Source organism: Arachis hypogaea, chromosome 3 (genome assembly GCF_003086295.3).
Source record: "Arachis hypogaea cultivar Tifrunner chromosome 3, arahy.Tifrunner.gnm2.J5K5, whole genome shotgun sequence".
Classification (NCBI taxonomy): domain Eukaryota; kingdom Viridiplantae; phylum Streptophyta; class Magnoliopsida; order Fabales; family Fabaceae; genus Arachis; species Arachis hypogaea.
Window position 1 is genome coordinate 13,153,992 of NC_092038.1, and position 20,024 is coordinate 13,174,015.

The window sequence follows — 20,024 nt, forward strand, 5'->3', positions numbered from 1 at the left end:
TATGAGACAAAAATTGATATAAAATTATTTTTTATGACAAGTAGATTATAAATAAGTAATATGATGAGTTGTATTATAACTTTAGAAAAATACTACTTGTACAACAAAATTTAAATTTTGGTTAACTTTTAATATTATTTAATTATTTTTTAATTAAAACATATTCCTATTTTTTAGATACACATTTATAATTAAAATTAATTTAAATTTTAAAAATTAAAATTTCTCTAACTTCCTACTCACTTCATAATTAGTTATTGTTTCCTTCTTTTATGTTCCTTATCTCTGTAACACGATTTTCTTCTTTCTTCTATTTTTCTATCCCGTTCTCCGCTTCTTTCTTATAGTGGTCGAAATTTCTTTTTCAATTATAACACATATAAAATTATTAACTTATACAAAAAATATTTTTGAAACACATCTAAAATCATAAATCTAAAATTTAAATTTAAACATTAAAAACAATTGTAACACATCTAAAATTATGAAGTAATACACAAAATATTTCTAAAACACATTCAAAATCATAAATAAAAAAATTTAAACTCTTGCAGTGGCCGTAATTACAGATATAAGAGTGTTGACAATTTGAGGATTGTGATTCTTTAAGTTGTTCTTCTACCTAAATCATTTTCCAATGCAAATTAGGATGTTATATATGACATGCAAAATCAATGTGATTAAATAACTAAACAGATATATACATACGGTTAACTATGAATCACTTTTTCTTAAACACATCCAAAATACCTGAGGTCCACTTCCGACGAAGAAGGATTAGCGACGCTATGAAGACTAACGCGACGAGGAGTAGAACGAAACACTGAGCGGCAAGGAGGAAGGTGATGCCAAGGACAAACGAGGTGGACGACGGCGTTGCAAAGGAACGACGAAGTGGAAGAACGACGCTGGGATGACGCGGCAGCATCGAGAAAGACGGCAGCGCGGACGAATAATCACACGGACGAATTAAAATCTTTATTTTTACTGAATTTATATTTTTAGAAGTGTATTTAAATGATAATATGTTAATAATTAAAAATAATAAAATAGAAACATAAATTTTAATTTTTAATTTTATTTAATTTGTATTTTAGATGTGTTCTCAATTTTAAAAAGACATTAAATTTATTTAAATGTGTTTATTTTATTTTTTTAATTATTATAATAAAAAATTAAATATTATATAATTTTTAAAAGATACCTAGTTGAATTGATAAACTTGTAGTTGAGGGATGGATCATGATACTTGGATTGAATTTGTACTAGAAATTGAATTTATTATTATTTAAAAAAATCAAATAAATTCCGGAAAAAAAATTAAATAAATAAACAAGAGCGTTTATACAGCCCTAACTTTATTGGTCGAATTAAACTTATTAAACATATCATTTTCAGAGATAAATTCATTTAAACTATTTAATCCAAAAAATTTAATCCGTTTTAACGGTTCTAATATCTTCCAAACATAACTTATTTTTATAAATATACAAAAAAAGAATATATTTTAGTTGTCTTCTTAAGTTTTTATTTTATTACCTAAAAAAATTTATGTTTAATACTTAACTTATTTAAAAATTAAATTAAAAATTATTTATACATTCGTTTTTTCGTTGAAAAAAAGAGTTAAAATCTATATATAATTATTTTTATATAACATTAATAGTCAAAATTTTTAAATAATAATTTAATTAAACCTATTAAATAATATAATAATTATTGATTATTAATTTTATATCGAAATAATTGTACTTGAATTTTTAGTTTTGCTTTTGCCCGTGTATAGTTGACTTTAGAAGACTCTAGAAAAAAAAAAAAAAAAAAAAGAGAGAGAGTATAGCGAGTAGGGTTGCGTGGTTGAGTGTAGTGAGTGGGGAAGGAATGCTGGGTATTGTGAGAGCATCATCTAGTTCCAGATTGTTCTCTACATTTCGCAGGGTTTCACCCTTCTCTTCGCGCTTCTCCGTTCGCTCAATGGCTCACTCTACTCCCTCTTTCAACAAAATCACCATCCAAAGGGATAACACCGTTAGTCTTCTTTCCCTCTCCCTTTCCCATTCATTTTCCAGGTTTTCAGTTCTGGACTCGGAGTCTTTGTTTTATTGTGTACATCCACTTTGTAAATTGTGTTAAGCAAATTCTAGGGTTTCGAATGCAATACTACTCTGTGTATGCTATGCACCTGTTCTAAGCAAATTCTAGGTTCCTAATATGCGGTATCTGTTTTCAATTATTAGACATTTGATGCATACGTCGTTGGCAAAGAAGATGCTCCTGGAATTGTTGTTCTTCAGGAGTGGTGGGGAGTGGATTTTGAAATCAAGAATCATGCTGTCAAGATTTCTCAGCTAGGTCCTGGATTTAAAGCTCTTATTCCAGAGTAAGATAAGATTTGCTGATCTGAATTCTTTATCCGTTATATGATACTATAATCTTCAATTGGATAACTGATGATGAGTGATGAAAATTGAAATTGCTTCCATTGTTCCAGTCTGTATAGAGGAAAGGTTGGTCTTGATGTCGCGGAAGCCCAGCATTTGATGGATGGGCTCGATTGGCAGGGCGCTGTAAAGGATATAGAGGCCTCGGTTAACTGGCTTAAAGCAAATGGTTCAAACAAGGTTTGTTACCGTTAATTTGTTGTGAAGATGATCCTTGATGGATATGTTGATTTCTTCACTAGTTTTTGAATTTTGTAATTTTATGATCATTCCCTAGTTGACTTGAACCTACAAAAGCATAAATTAGCCTTAGCTTTATGATTTGAAGTAAATTAGTTTGAATCTTTTACTTAGGATGTGTAGCACTGAATGCTGGTTGCTGCTCAAAATTGCAATTTACTAATGATACCTCCATGTTGGTTACTTCTAGTTCTTTTTTTTAATTTAAATATAATGAGTCATAAATGGTTAGCCAATGAAGACATATGTTCCTTGGGGATCATCTTTGTTTCATTTTTATTTGAAGAAATGTTCATATTGTGACCTTGATAATGGATTCATCTTATTAGGTGTAGATTATGGGTCAGTTTGGATTGACTTTTGAGAAAGGTACTTATGTTTTTTATTTTTTTAAAAAAGTTTTTTTTTAACAGAATTTATTTTACATTTGGATAGGCTTTTTAAAAAGAGTTTTCAAGTATTAAAAACGTCTTTTGCTTCTGTTTTATTTTTAAAACAAGGTATTGTTAGCTTTTAGAAAAAGCAAATAATTTGCTTTTTTTTTAAATAAAAGTACTTCTTTAAAAGACCTCTTATGTTGTACTGTCCTGATATTTATAGAAATAGATGTTCGTTGATAGTTTGAAAGACGTTTGTCATTTGATTTATGTAGCTAATTCAAACTAGTGATAAAATATTTGGTTGTCATTGAAGTAGTAACAGTTAACTGCCAAATAAAAAAAATTCAATATCATTTTCCTTAAATTATGAATAAATAATGGACCAAGAGAATGTGAATTTATCTTTTCCCACAACAGGTTGGTGTGACCGGATACTGTATGGGGGGTGCTCTCTCAATTGCCAGCTCTGTGTTGGTTCCAGGGGTTGATGCCGTTGTAGCTTTCTATGGAGTTCCTTCTTCTGATCTTGCAGATCCTGCAAAAGCCAAGGCTCCTATTCAGGCTCACTTCGGAGAGCTTGACAATTTTGTTGGCTTCTCAGATGTCACGGTATGAGAATGTGTCTACAATACAAATTTCTGCTCTTTTTAATCACTTGCATGGTACTCAGATTATTCATATTTTGACTACCAAGTGTTTCCATTAAGAGCAATCTTCACTTTTGTTTAAATTACTTTTCTCCGATGAGAAGTGAATCATTGTATGCTTTCTCAGACCTTGGTAGGGAAGTAAGGAAAAAAAGGGATAATAGTGGAAGGGTCACTAGTTTTTTCTCTCTCTCATTCATTTGCCCAGTGTTTGAAAATTCTATCTTATTTTCAATGAGAACAATAGTAAGAGAAACAAAAATAAATTATAATCCTGTATTTTCATATTCACTTGGTGCATCAAGTGATTACATGGTCAACATTCTTTTTACGTGAGTAAACTGTATTTTCATTTTCACTTGGTGCATCAAGTGATTACATGGTCAACATTCTTTTTATGTGAGTAAAATTTCCCCCAAAAGGACCAAATTGTTATGGAAATGGATTCTCTCTATTTTTTCTTTCAATTGATGTTGTCAAGAGAAAACACGTGAGAGAAGATGTTAATTGTAAAATATTACACTTGAAAACATCAACTGAAAGAAAAATTTGAGAAGTCTATGGGTCAAACTGGACCATTCCATGTACGTTTTACCTCACGTTTATTTGGGCCAGGTAAAAATGGCATTAAACTTTTTATAGATGATTTTGATAGTAAAATTACTCATGGAGCTCATTCCTGAAAATTTCCACTCCATTTTTACCCCCCAAACCAAACAAAGGGAAACAAATTATTGGTAGACAATGTAAAAAAAAAAAATCTCCGTAACTAACCGTTGAATCATTTCTGCTGTTTGTCACCAATGCACAGTGCATTTTCAAGTATTTTCCAGTATTTAATTGCCAGCGAAGTTGTTTCATCCACCTAAAATAGTTTATGTGAGGAAGGGGAGATGGGATAGGACACTTGATGTAACAGGGTAAAGTTGTTCAATTTATTGTTTTTGCATTGTTTGTGTCTACTCAGGCTGCCAAGGCCTTGGAGGAGAAGCTGAAAGCATCTGGAGTTCCACACGAGGTACACATATACCCCGGAAACAGCCATGCTTTCATGAACAGGTCACCGGAAGGAGTTGAGAGGAGGAAGAGCATGGGGTTGCCTGATCAAGATGAAGGTGCAGTTCAGTTGGCCTGGTCTCGCTTTGAGTCGTGGATGACTAGGTACTTGTCAAGCTGAATTCAGCTTCTTATGTTACAATGCTATACTATCTCTAGTAATTATAGTAAGGAATATAAAATGGTTGTTATTCTTGTGAGTGAGTGACTATGATACTTGTTACTCTTGTGGGGTGTTTCCTGATATGAGTGGATGCATCTGTTGTGAAGTTTGGCTTAGGAATAATCATAAAATGGTTGTGGTTTTCTTGTAGTTAGTTAATGCGTAAAATATGTGTTTCTTTGACTAAGATAAATTCTATTTGATCATAATGTGGTTGGGTTGGACATAGTGATTAATAGTCATTGAATTAATTGAAAAGACACTTTTAAAAAAATTAAAAACAAATATAAAATGAAAATCGTTGTCATTTCTTAAATTAGATGGTAGCTGTTTTCCTCGAATTTTCATAGAATTTCTTGTCCCGAGTTCCAAAGATTTTGAGAATGTAAAATTTTATTTGGAGAGTAAACATGGAATATACAATTATACATTGATGCGTTCATGGTTTCGCTCTAATAAAATATCATTTGTACTATGTAGATTTTCAAATTATCAAGTAAGCCTTTTAACATACTATTAAATTAGTCAACTATATGTACATAAGACCAAATTAAATTATAGAACGAATTTTGTACTTTCCGTACTGGAGATTAGTATTTACTATTTAGTATTTAGGATTTAAAGTTTGAACCGAAAATTTTGGAGGTAGACTTGTATTTGGTGGCTCATTGTGGCAGAATGGCAGATTGGTTAGTCCTGTCTTGTCTTCTCTGTTGCACCACCACCAAAGGAATTGATAAACCCATACAAGCTTGAATTAGTTAGTAGGCAAAGCATTCCATGAGGATGTGTAATATATTGCAGAGAGTCCCCCGGCATAACTTTTATTTTTTGCAAATAGGTGCTTCATGACATTCAAAATTAGCTAATAGACCATATAATTGAATAAATGTCAAACATTGTTAAACCATTTTCCAAGTTTCCAATTTTTTTTTCTTGTCCGACACCTAATCAAGAATACAAAAGTTTTTCAATAATAATAAGTGCATAAAAAAACATTTTCTATAAAATTCTTTAAAACGCTTATTAGTAAAATTCTTATTTTATACATTATTTTATTGGAATAAAGTAATGCCAAGCTTTTTTGTTAAAGGTTTTAGGATGGCAAGTTCAATTAGTGTTTGAACAACGAGAGAAGGTATTAAACACGTGTAATTAATGGTATCATATTATAAAAATGATTAAAAATGATGTTTTTCAACTCTGCAGCAGCGTCTCAAGATATGCGTATTTCCTGAAAAACATTATATTTCGAGATTTCAATCCAATTTACTTTATACTAATTAAAAAGCTAAAACGCATTGTGAGTTAAAAATTAGACATAAATATGAATAATATTGGATTTAGGGTAGAGATAATTAGTTAAATTTTTAAGTTTATATAAGTAAAAAAGCTAAACATAAATTTAGTAGGTCTGAAAGTGATATACACGGTGGGTTAGGTTATAACTTACATACCCTTAAATATTTTAGAACATGTCATGTATATAAACTTGATTACTTTCTATATTTGAAATCCAGTGTCAGATATGATATACACACATAATCAATGTGCCGGGATAGATAGGTTAGAGATTCGAAATGAAGTTAGTACAACTAACTAAAAGAGCATGAATACATGATATCTCCAAAAAGAGATCAACGAAGTCATGATTATGCTTAGCTTGTTATATAGCAGGAAAATAGAAAGCATGATTATGTCGAAAGAAATTATTATTCTGTAGAAATCAACGAAGACCTAAATGATATAACAGTTAATTAATTAATATTATAGCTATAGATATAAGGAGTTAATACGGCAAGAAGTGGCTAGCTTCTTCTAAACTCCAGTGACTAATAAAGTAGAAAAAGGAACATGACTGATTAATTGAATCACGTTTTTTCTTCTATAGACCTACAACTTTCCATGCAGATCAAAACATCATACAAGCTACTTTAAGATTTCCCACAATGTGTACCTTCTTTCTTTGATTCTTTCTCCATTACAAAAGTATATAAAAAAAGTATTATATTGGACGGGTATACAACACATGCATTCTTTTAATGGTTTATGATGTAATGAGCAGTTTTAAATGAATGAAAAAAAAAATGTAACATTATATATATATATATATATATATATATATATATAATCTAAAATTTGCACATGGTGTCATGGTGAGAATCAAGCCAAGGACATCAGAACTAGCAATGCCTTGAGAGTTGGATAACCACTCAGCTGACAAAACAATTGTATTTTTACCTTTTCAATAATAATATTAATTCATATTCAATTAATTTATAATAAAAATTTCAATTATTCTACATCTTATCACAAATCACTTTAATTTTTTATTTCCTTGTTTGGATAATAGTAAGTACTTTATTATTGAAAGAAAACAAATTAAAACATATTTTATTGAAAATTTTTAATTTTCTACTATGTTATGTATATATTTATTATTCTATATCTTTTAAATTTTTTCATTATGATTTTAGAAAATTTTAAATTGTAAATTATGATTTACATTATTTTATTTTGTTTTATTTTATTCTCTAAATTTTTATTTTTATTATAATTTTACATATTTATTCAATTATTATTGAATCAAACAATTCAACCAATAATACATCCATTGATTTACATTTATTATCTTCATCATCGTCATCGTCATCTACTGATGAATGAAAAGATGAATGGAAGATCTCAACATCAAGTTGATGAATATAATGAATATTTTCTTTAACTTAAAACAAAAATGTTTTATGGTTATTAATAATACAATTAATTTAAATGAATTTACTCAACCAGCTAAGACTTCACTTTTTATTTTTATTATTGAGATTGGTATTTTTAAATAATATGAAGAATTGATGTATATTTTTTTTTGTATGGATGATCACAAATTTAAAAATCAGATTTGTGTATTTAAATTTTTTTTAATGTCACAAATTTAAGAGTCAAATTTATGATTTTTAATATATATAATTTTTAAAAAATACAAATCTGAAGGTCAGATTTGCATGTTAGTGTTGAAAAGTCCCATTTGTTTGAAAGCTAAAAAACATTATCTCACTATAAATAGGACTATCTAATTTATGCACTATGAAAATTTGACCCTCTGAATTATCAAATCTAAAGATCCGATTTATTATATAAATTAAAATAAAAAATTTTAAATTTATATAAAAAAAATATACCAATTAACTATGATACTCAATTACACTTCATTTTTTCTCTATTTCTAAAAAAATTAGCGCCACGACTTATTATGTATCCTAGAAACAAAACAAATCTCTTCACGAATCTTCTATTTTTAACAAATTGATCCAATTTAGCAAAAAATAGTTTCATTTTTCTTCTTATATATTAACAATAAATGTCCTGAAACTCGCTGATTAATTATCAAAATCAGAATTCTTTTTTAATAAAAAAAAGTAGAAATATTCTTCTTTTCCCTAACAAAATGAGAAATATATATGGATGATAGATTGGGGTTGTAAAGTTTTTGTGGTCTGTGATTTGTTTATTAGATACTTAATCTGCGAAGAGCGGGGAATGGAGTAAAGAAGAAAACAGAAAGACGGTCAAAGCAGAACAGAAAACACAAGAAAGTAGAGAGAATAAAAATTTGCTTGAACACCACGATTACAGCAAATCACGAAGGAAAAAAAAAAAAAGAAAAAGAAAAAGAAAAAGAAGGAAATGTTACTGCCGTTATAACAGATGGTGCGTATCTTGATTTACAAGGAAGAATTTTGTTTATCAGTGCAACAAAATTTGACCAATATTAGTATATTACATATGCACTTCAATTAATAAAAACTATTCATTTAATCGATAATATTAGAAAGATAATAAAAAATTAGATCAAATAGTCTAATAATTTTTTTGAGTGAGTTTTGAAAAAAACAATTTTTTTGAGTTATTTTTTTAAAAAATATTTTAGAAAAACAAAACTAATTTTATGTTGAATATCTCATACAAATTTTTTTTTATTTATTAATTATGTTTGGGTACAATAATATAAAAATATTTTTTTATTTAGTTACTATGTAAAAAAATATCTTTTAAAAAATTATTTTTTATTTTTTCTAGTATTTTTAGTTTTATTATTAAAAATTTATAAATATGTTAAAAAATAAAAAATATATTTTTTATTAAATTTTTTATCAACTTAATAATATTCAAATAAATACTAAAATTATTTTATTTAATATTTATTAATTTTAATTTAAGCTATTTAAACTGACTTTCTATTATTTTTCAAACATCATTGTAATTTAATAAGAAGTATTGGATTTGAACACATCATTAATATGAAACTATAAGAATTTTGAATCCTTTATTTACGCAAAAATAAATATCAGTCTGACAAAACTTTTACCAATAAACATAACACAACTAACATAGGTAGTGCTAATTTTATCAGAAATCTTAGGATTTGAATATTGAATATATAACTATATGCAAATATAAGTCTTTTGACAAATTATTGTATGTTACACGTATTCAAACAATCATGTTAAACTAAATTAATTATTTATATAAAACATGTGCTAAAATATAATTATTTATATAAAATATATATTAAAATATAAAATATAAATTAAAATTTAAAAATAAGTTAAACAATATATATATATATATATTTATACATAAATTATAAAATTTTAAAAGTTAGTCGAAGTATAAATATTAAATTAGTTCTAATAAATAAATTTTATTAATTTTTTTTGGTGACAAATTTTATTAATTTATATATACAAATTTTGATAAATAAAAATATAAATTATATTAATTTATATGTATAAAATCTAATAAATATAAATATAAATAATGTATTTTATATATATAAATTTTTATAAATATAAATATAAATTATTATTGATTAAATACTAATTTAAAATGATAATATTTATTAATAATATAATATTATTATGCTATAAATATAAATTTGGTTCAACATAGTGAAACCATCATCTTGTTCAAGCAGGAGACAGGGTTTGCAATCAAAGTGTCAAAGACCCAAAACCCCAGAAGTCAACTGTTGGGAAGGTCATAGGACCTACAAAGTGGCTGGATTATGTCAGAACCGTCCATTATTTATAATTAATTTTATTAAATAATTAATTTATTTTTTTATTTAAATAAATATTAATAATTTAAATTTTATATTTTTTAATAATTTATTAAATAATAATAAATTCTTAAATAAAATTTAACCTCACAATAAATTAATTCTTAACATATTAAAATAATAATAAAAATGTCCATTCATTCGCTCATTTAGAAGACTGAGGTGCTGGCCAATAATAATAGCGGCGGTGGTGACTTATCAAAAGGTATCAATCTCTTTTTATTTAGTTAAATTATAGAATAAAGTAAAATTATTTATTTATAGTGTAAACAAAGGAATTTGACCAGCTTAAAGTGTGTATGGTATATCATTGGAGAAAAATAAATGCTTAGTTTCAATTATTTGAAAAAAAATTGACATTTTAATTCTTTAGAAAAATTATACAATTAGGTCAAGGAAATACCAATAATTAAAGATAGAAAATTCAACCTGTTTTTTTATTAGTTATAAATATATATACATATATATATATATATAATTTTTTATATAAAATTATATCAAATATTTTCTATCTTAAAAAACATAATTTACGAACTTAATAAATTAGAATACAAAATTTTTTATCCTAATAAAATTATACATGAGAGTACTCTTGAAGTACCGTATTTATATTTAAACTATAAAAATATTATTAATATAATATTTTTATATATATCTAAATTATCTATTAATATTAGATCTATTAAAAAAATTTTACGTATAACTAATTTATATATATATATAGTGAATGCTACCTTATTCTCTTTAAAGTAACATGTAAGTTACCTTATTTGATGAGTCACATTCTAATTTAATGTTTATTTTAATGCATTTGTTATATGTTTATTAAAATATTAATTTAAAAATTTTCTTATATTAACTAAATTTTAAACTAAAATATTGATGTGACAAATTAAAAATAAAAACACAAATTAGAATTAAAAATAGTCACCAAAAAAATTAGTATTAAAAATTTTCAATTTAAAAAATCTATCGTGTCAAATAGATTTTTAAATTTGAAATTTTATTCTATACAATTTGGTTTCGAATTATACGAAAAAAAAGGAAAAAATTAAAACACTTTACATCTTGTTTTTTAAAAATTAATATAACTAGTTTACAATTATTTTTTATGAAGGTCTGAATTTTTATTAGAAATTAGGGATTTTGTGTGAAAAATAAAAGAGTAATATATAACATTATTTTTCAAATATTTTATTAAATTTCTAACAAATTTTAATGACTCGAAATCAATTTCTTATTTTTTTATTTTATTAAATAAATTAGTCATCCAATAAATTTTACTAAAAATTTAAAATAAATAAACATTTAAATATGACACATGAGAGAGGATAGCTTACATATTATTTTAGAATGGGTAGGATAACATTAATATATATATATATATTGGTATCTTATATCCTATGAAAACAATGCAAGTGCTGCATAATTGATGCCCTAGGAAACAAGAATCTATCATTTGGAAGCTTCTAAATTCTAAAGAAGTTTTTATAATTATATATATCCAACAAGTTTTCGATTTATTTTTTAACATTTTTTTTATTTTTAAATTACCAAATATGATTAAAAACTAAAAACTTTAATAATATTTGTAAATATTATTAAGTTAACTAACTACCCTAATCACTGTAACTATAAACTCCATAATAACATGCGTTTTATTATTATTATTGTTATAAGATTTCGACCACACCTTCATTCAACCCTACACCAATATTAAAAATGAAAGTAAAGAATTAGAGTTAATATAATAAATTAATAAATATGTCATATGTATATATTTCTTAAAAGATTTGATTGCTGAACTGAACCAGTCGACCATTTCAATTCAACGCTGTAATGGCTCAATTATCTGCTGATGGAAATGATTCGGATTTATTTTCTATATTTAATTTGATAATATATGGAGAGAAAATGAATGTCACATACACCTAAAATAGAAAAAAAGTGTTAGGAAGCTGCATAGACCAAATCAAAATACACTTGATTACGTAAAACACTCAACAAAACTTGTGATAATGGCCAACAAAATAAGAGTGAATTTATAAATGTATAAAAAAGCTAGACGTGGATACACATTATTCATACATTACATGTCAAATTGAAGGACTAAAAGCTTACCTTTGAACAAGGAGAAAAAAATGGGAAAAAGGAGAGTAAAGAGAAAAGAGAAAGAAGAGATTTGTGTTGAAAATATTCAAGGGTAGCTAGGGGCATAAAGGACACTTCACATACATATACATGTTTACTAGCACACTTTTTTGGTCCATGATTCATCTTTGTCAAGCTAGCTAAGTCTTAGTTGCCCTCTTTTCATGCCGAGTCCATTGTCTCATTTACTCTCTATAAACACAAACATTGCATACACACTCTTCCTCTCTCTCTCTCTCTCTTTCTCGCCATGGGAGGAGATGCTGGACTCTCCATGGATTCCTCCGATCCGATCCGGAGGTTCTTCCTTCGCAGTAATAGCCCTGTTATTCTCAACTCTTTTCCTGAACACAAGTGGAATATGAACCTCAACACGGATCATGAAACCGCCTCTTTTCAACAAGTCAACCTTATTAGTTCTTGTTCTTCGAATCACGATCATCACCACAACACGAGACAAGAGTTAGACTTCTTCGTCACTCACAACGACGACAACCTTATCGCCTCTTCTTCTTTCCCTGCCGCCGACCACGATGACAATCATCGTCATTCCTTGGAATTCAAAGTGAACGTGAGTTCTGCCACTCATTGCATTCTTTTGATTATAAATTGCTTTAACTAACTCATGAACGATGTGTTTTAATCATAGACTGGTCTGAATCTTCTCACTACCAGCACTACGGAGGACGATCACGTAAATTTGCAAGACAGAAGAACTAAACTTGAGGTAAATTAAATGAAATGAAAGAAATTGTTGATATTAGAGTACTGTTCAATTAAATAAAATAATTTTGTTGAATAGGAGGTAGGTGTAATTGAAGCGGAGATAGAGCGAGTGAAGGAGGAGAATGAGAGGATAAGGGAGATGATTGATGAGGCAAACAGTCATTACAGTGCGCTTCAGATGCACCACATGAATCTGATGAACAAGAGCAGTGATGATGAAAGAGTATTGGTTCCAAGGCAGTTTATGGATCTTGGCTTAGCAACAAATTCGCACAATTGTTCATCATCAAGATCAAGATCAAAATCACCATCAGGGAATAGTAGTGGTGATGGAGAGAAGAAGAGAATGAAAAGAGAAGAAAGCCCGACGAGGGAAGAAGAAGCTAACAAAAGTAGTCCAGCAAAACATAATCTTGACCAAGCTCACGAGGCCACTATGAGGAAAGCTAGAGTTTCTGTTAGAGCGAGATCAGAGGCACCTATGGTATATTTCTCATCTTTCTTTTTATTTATTTTATATCTTTTAAAATACAAATAATAAATTTAATACAAAATTATTTAAAGACCTAAATATCTAATTTATTCTAAAAGAAATGAATTAATTAATCACATAATTAGATCACATAGTATAAAAGTGCCTTTATTAAAATTATTAAACTCTATTAAAAAACAATATATGATATAAACCAGTACTGTTTGTGTGTTTGTCCTTTTTTGGAGGCTAATGGAAAACATGTTAATTGTGTCAGATAACTGATGGGTGTCAATGGCGAAAGTATGGACAGAAGATGGCTAAAGGAAACCCATGCCCTCGAGCTTATTATCGTTGCACCATGGCTTCCGGTTGTCCAGTTAGGAAACAGGTATGTATATATATATCATCTCTCATAATCTCTATCTTCGCATTATTTAGGTCAGTTCAAAGTTACTAAGAAAAAATTAAATGGATGATTAGTTTCGGATACAATTTATTAGGAGCTGATCCATGAATTGTTTATAGATATTACCTGCTCTAATTGTTTATACAATCAAGCTAATAGGGTTTTTACTTTCTTTAATTTTTATAATAAAATATTAATGTGACTTATTTTGTATGTATAGAGTGATTTGACGACGTTTATTATTATTATTATTATTACTATATAATAAAGTCTAATTCTTACTTTAGTATTCATTTATTTTTATTCCATAACAATAAATGAATACTAAATAAAAAAATATATATTTGGTACCATAAAACAAAAACAGGTGCAAAGGTGTGCAGAGGACAGAACAGTGTTAGTGACAACATATGAAGGGAAGCACAACCACCCTTTGCCACCAGCAGCAATGGCTATGGCGCAAACAACTTCCTCAGCCGCAACAATGCTTCTTTCTGGTTCATCAATGTCAACCAATGACAACACCACCCTAATCAACAATGCAACAAACTTCTTAGCAACAACACTTCTTCCATCTTCTTCATCATCATCATCAGCTGCTACTTCAACCATGGCAACAATCTCAGCTTCAGCACCATTCCCAACTATCACATTGGACCTTACTCATGATGACTCCCCCAACAACAACAACAACCCTTTTCAGTTCCCAATAAGGCCTAGTACAATTCCACAAATACCCTTCCAGATATTTGGTGGTAATAGTAGTCATAATAATAGCAATAACCAATCAAAGTTTTGTGGTCTACAAATGCCTAATAATAATAATAAAGATCATAGTAATAGTAGTAGTAGTAGTAATAATCTTGTTGATACAGTTGGTGCTGCAATTGCATCTGATCCAAACTTCACTGCTGCTTTGGTATCAGCTCTTAGCTCCTTTATTAGTGCTGCTGCTCCTACTCAACAAAACAACATTAGCAATAGCAATGACAATGGCAATGGCACACTCAACAACAATAGCTAGTTAGCAATGGTGGAACCAATAATTAATACTTGATCCCTTTTAAAAAGATTTTTTTATTTTTTATTTTATTCTAATTTGGTTGGTTATTTATGACCGCACCGTTTTTTTTATTATTTTTTATTCTCATTTATTGAGGAACTTGTTTAGGGCATTAAAGATTAAACTATATATTACTATTTGACAATTAGACAGAGATTCTTTTCTGATCTTTTTTTCTTAAATAATTTTAATTTTTGATTTGGTTAGGAGAGGTTCGATATTATTTATTCAGTTTGTATGCTCAAATAATTAATTAAATTTGTATAGCAAATCGAATGAAAAGTTCATACACAGAAGTGACCTCGTTAGTTTCCCATTTTGTTTATTTATTTATTGTAGGGTGATTATATATATGTTAATGGATTTTGATGCTTGTTTATTATTTTATCAATTCAACTAGATATCCTTTAAAAATCATAAAACATTCAGTCTTTTATTACAATAATTTAAAATTTAGAAAAAAATTTACTCCACTTTCCTACAAGATGCTAAAATGACATTCTCCTCCCCTCTATTTTATAAATGTACATCTCTCTCCCTTCTAACTTTTAAAAAACCTCTTCTTTAGTCCATTTAAAACTTTTTGTGTTAACTAATGTTAACTTTATCCATTTTTTAAGAAAAAAAATTATTTTTTAAAAAAATACCCATTAACAAAACTTTTATATTTTATCATTAAATTTTGCTTATCAAAATATTCTTTAATAAGTTATTCTTTTATTGATTAAATTATATTTTAACAAAAAAATTTAATAATTATATTACTTTTTCTAAAATACCCTTCAATAATTTTTTAATTATTAAATTATAATTTTACCAAAATTTTCATTAACAATTTTTTTATATTTTATTATTAATTTTTTGATATTTATATATATTATTTTAACATTAAATAAAAAATTTTAGTAAGATTATTTTTTAATATCAATATATATTAATTGTTATACATATTAATAGTGGTAAGATTTTTTTATTTAATGTTAAAATAATATATATTGATATAAAAAAATTTATAGTAATTATAAAAATAATTATTAACAAAAATTTTAGTAAAATCACAATTTAATAATTAAAAAATTATTGAAAAGTAGTATTTTAGAAAAAAATAATTTAATTATTAATTTTTTTGAAAATATTTTGGTTAAAATATAATTTAATTAATAAAAAAAATTTATTAAAGGATATTTTGGTAAACAAAATTTAATGATAAAAAATAAAATTTTTGTTAATGGATTTTTTTAAAAAATAATTTATTTTTTCTTAAAAAATGGATAAAGTTAACATTCGTTAACACAAAAAATTTAAAATGGATTAAAGAGGAGGTTTTTTTAAAAGTTAGAAGGGAGGAAATGTATATTTATAAAATAAAGGAGAGGAGAATGTCATTTTAGCATCTCACAAGGGAGGGGAGTAGAATATTTTTCTCTTTTTTAAAAGTTAGAAGGGATGAGAATGTACATTTATAAAATAGAAGGGAGGGAGTGTCATTTTAGCATCTCGTAGGGGGAGGGGGTAGAATTTTCTCAAAAAATAAAATAAAATAAACACATTTAAATAGATTTAGTATCTTTTTAAAATTGAATACACATCTAAAATACAAACTAAATAAAACTAAAATTTAAAATTTAAAATTTCTGTTTCAGTTTTATTATTTTTAATTATTAACAAATTATCATTTAAATACACTTCCAAAAATATAAATTCAGTAAAATTAAAGATTTTAATTCGTCCGTGTGATTATTCATCTGCGCCTCTGTCTTCCTCGGTGCTGCCGAGTCATCCCCAGCGCCGTTCTTCCGATTAAAAATTCTATCATAAATTCTTCCGATTCGCCATTTCTCTGCAATGCCGTCGTCCACCTCACTCGTTCTTGGCATCACATTCCTCCTTGCTGCTCAGTCCGCAGCTTCGTTTCGTCCTACTCCTCGTCGCGTTAGTTCTCATCAGTGTCGCTAATCCTTCTTCGTCGGAAGTGGACATCAGATATTTTGGATGTGTTTAAGAGAAAGTGATTCATAGTTAACTGTATGTATGTATCTGTTTAGTTATTCAATCACATTGATTTTGCATGCCATGTACAACATCCTAATTTGCATTGGAGAATGGTTTAGGTCGAAGAACTACTTGAAAAATTACAATCCTCAAATTGTCAATACTGTTATATCTGCAGTTACGACAACTACAAGAGTTTAAATTTTTTATTTATGATTTTGGATGTGTTTTAGAAATATTTTGTGTATCACTGTATAATTTTAGATGTGTTATAGTTGTTTTTTAATGTTTAAATTTAAATTTTAAATTTATGATTTTGAATGTGTTTCAAAAATATTTTCTGTATAAATTAATAATTTTAGATGTGTTACAATTGAAAAAGAAATTACGGCCACTACAAGAAAGAAGTGGAGAATGAGATAGAAGAAAGAAAATCATGTTACAGAGAGAGAAGGAACGTAAAAAAAAGAGACAATAAATAACTATGAAGTGGGTAGGAAGTTAGAGAAATTTTAGTTTTTAAAATTTAAATTAATCTTAACTATAAATGTGTATTTAAAAAATAAAAATATGTTTTAATTAAAAAATAATTAAATAATATTAGAGGCTAATCAAAGACTGAATTTTGTTGTATAAGTAGTATTTTTCTTATTTTATTATGAAAAATTAACTAGAACCAATTATAACGTGCTAATATCAATCAATTTCTATTGTAAAATTATTTTTTAAATTTTTTATTTTAGAGAATTTAAAATTTAGAGGTAGAATTTATGATATAAAATTTAAAATTTAAAATTTAAAATTTAAGATTTATTAGAATTTAGAATTTAAAATTAAAAGAATTAATTTATATTTGTTAAAACAAATTAACTTTTCAGTTAAATTTTTTATTATATATATGATTTTTGTGGTAAAAATATGATAAAAATAGATAAATAAGAATAGAGATTTATATATGAGAATATAGAAGTGTTCTTGATGATATTCTTATAAATAATACTTGATAATTTATGAGAATAAATTTTCTATTACACAAAAATAATACACAATAATTTAACACAAGAGTTAGAATAATATAAATTTATAATTTTTTTAGAATATATTTATAGACGAAGATTTTGAATTAAATAATATTAGAATATTATTTACCTAATTCACTTATTAATTAATAGAAATATATTATGAAAATTTATGTTTTATTAATTGATAATGTTCCATATATTTCATTATGTATAATAATACTCTATATTCTATTATGCATGATAATGCTCCATGATGACATCCACACTAATATCATTTTATAACCATTTTAATTAATTTTATTGATTTCCTTTATAATTTTGTTATGCTAATAGAAAGATAATCCAGAAGAGAAAAGAACAAAGAAAGAAGATTAAAGAAGGGAGATAGCACGGAGGCAGTTGTGTGTACATAGTGGCAATGAGGAAAAAGAAAATAAAGAAAGAAAGAAAGAAAAGGGTCTGAAGTTGAGTAGTTGATGAAGATATGTCACAACTTTGACGCGTATGGTTACTGTGATTTTGTGAGAGAAAAGGAAGACATACTCAGAAAGAAAGTGTCATGTTTAATTTTGTCTGTTTGTGTTTTCTCTAAATACTTCTAAATCTCCATGCTACTTATTTTGGATCCCATCTCAAAATTTCTACATCAACTACTACTTGGATTTCCCTCTTTCTTGATTATCTCCATCTTCTACTAGGATATGAAAAGATACTTTCCTTTGGAAAAAAAGTTGAATAATTCATCCCAAAAATATGAGGTGAAGGTTTTGCGGTTGTTGTTTTTGTTATTATTATTATTATTATTTGGGTAAATAAGTGAAGATTTTAATATAAACATCAAGTTGTTGTTCTTACTTATTTAGTGGATTTAATTAATATAAGCATACACCGATGAGATATAAGTTTAATTTGATAAAATTTTTTGAAGAAATGTTTATATTTTTCAAAAGTATAAATATTTTATTTTGCGTTTAGAATGTTTTTGATGGAGAAAGTATAATATCCTTAAAGCACGTACACAAAAGATTTTTGATGTAGGGTATAGATTGCTCCGGGATAGATTTGACCCAACATTAAATATAATTGTGAATCGGTATATTGTGTTCGGTTTTTTTTGGTTAAAAAAGGGTTTTGATGGGTTTTTTTGTTGGATTTGGCCAGATGGCCTGCACCCACAGCCCACCTAAAAATATTGTAATATAAACCCATATTCTCAAAAATTAGATAAATAAAAAAGTAAAAATTAATTATTTTTAAATTAAGATAATTTGATTCATATATGATAAAAATTATAAATTTAACCATAATTAATTACTTACTTTACATTTTATAATTCTTCTCATTTTAAAAGAATTTTTTTAAATAAAAATACTATATATATAAAAATAAACCACTAAATTAATTATTATATATTTATATATAGTAGAAATTTATGTACACTAAATTTTAGAAAAAATTAATAATTAAAAGTCGTTAGAAGATAATTTAGTACGTATTTGAATCAGCTTTTGTTAAAATAGAGTTTAAATGAAGGTGATTTTGTAGAATTAATTTTGGGTAGAAGTGAGTCTGTGACAATATGATTTATATTTGATAATTCTATACTAAAATTGATTTTTATAAAATAAATATTATTTGAATAATATTAGTTAAAATCACTTTTAGATAGATAATTAGTTAATTACTAAAAAAATATAATGTTAAATTATAATATTATTTTTTTAATATATTTAATCTTTTTATACTTCTTTTAGTATATTTTTTATATAATATTTTTTATAATATTCTATTTTAGTATGTTATAATTTTTTATTATTATAATAAAATTAATATTTATTTATTAAATTAAAAATAATATATAAAAATAGACAATTTTTTAAAATAAAAATTAATATTTATTTATTAAAATAAAAATAACATATAAAATAATATATTTTAGTATTTTTTATAAGTACTCTCAATAATATTATTTTGTTTACTGTTTTGAGTTCTAGTTTTTTACTAATTATATTTTTATTATTATTTATAGTTAATTTTTTATTTAACTTATTATTTTTAATAGGAACAATAATACATATTATAACAAATTAGAATATTAAAGAGTGAACAATAATTATAATAATAAATTTTACAATGTCAAATA

At 26.1% G+C, this 20,024-nt stretch overlaps 2 protein-coding genes across 2 annotated transcripts; both read left to right on the forward strand.

Annotated features, from left to right (window-relative positions):
* Positions 1 to 1,754: 1,754 nt before the first annotated feature.
* On the forward strand, positions 1,755 to 5,081 carry LOC112789574 (uncharacterized). Its single transcript, XM_025831528.2, has 5 exons — positions 1,755 to 2,028; positions 2,238 to 2,380; positions 2,492 to 2,621; positions 3,479 to 3,670; positions 4,676 to 5,081. The coding sequence occupies exons 1-5, from the start codon at positions 1,882 to 1,884 to the stop codon at positions 4,883 to 4,885; spliced, it is 822 nt and encodes a 273-aa protein (XP_025687313.1). The 5' UTR covers positions 1,755 to 1,881; the 3' UTR covers positions 4,886 to 5,081.
* Positions 5,082 to 12,314: 7,233 nt separating this feature from the next.
* On the forward strand, positions 12,315 to 15,160 carry LOC112789575 (WRKY transcription factor 6). The gene is made up of 5 exons (XM_025831529.3): positions 12,315 to 12,768; positions 12,847 to 12,924; positions 13,000 to 13,407; positions 13,673 to 13,786; positions 14,172 to 15,160. Exons 1-5 carry the CDS (start codon positions 12,448 to 12,450, stop codon positions 14,826 to 14,828), a joined length of 1,578 nt encoding a protein of 525 aa, XP_025687314.1. The 5' UTR covers positions 12,315 to 12,447; the 3' UTR covers positions 14,829 to 15,160.
* The last annotated feature ends 4,864 nt before the right edge of the window (positions 15,161 to 20,024 follow it).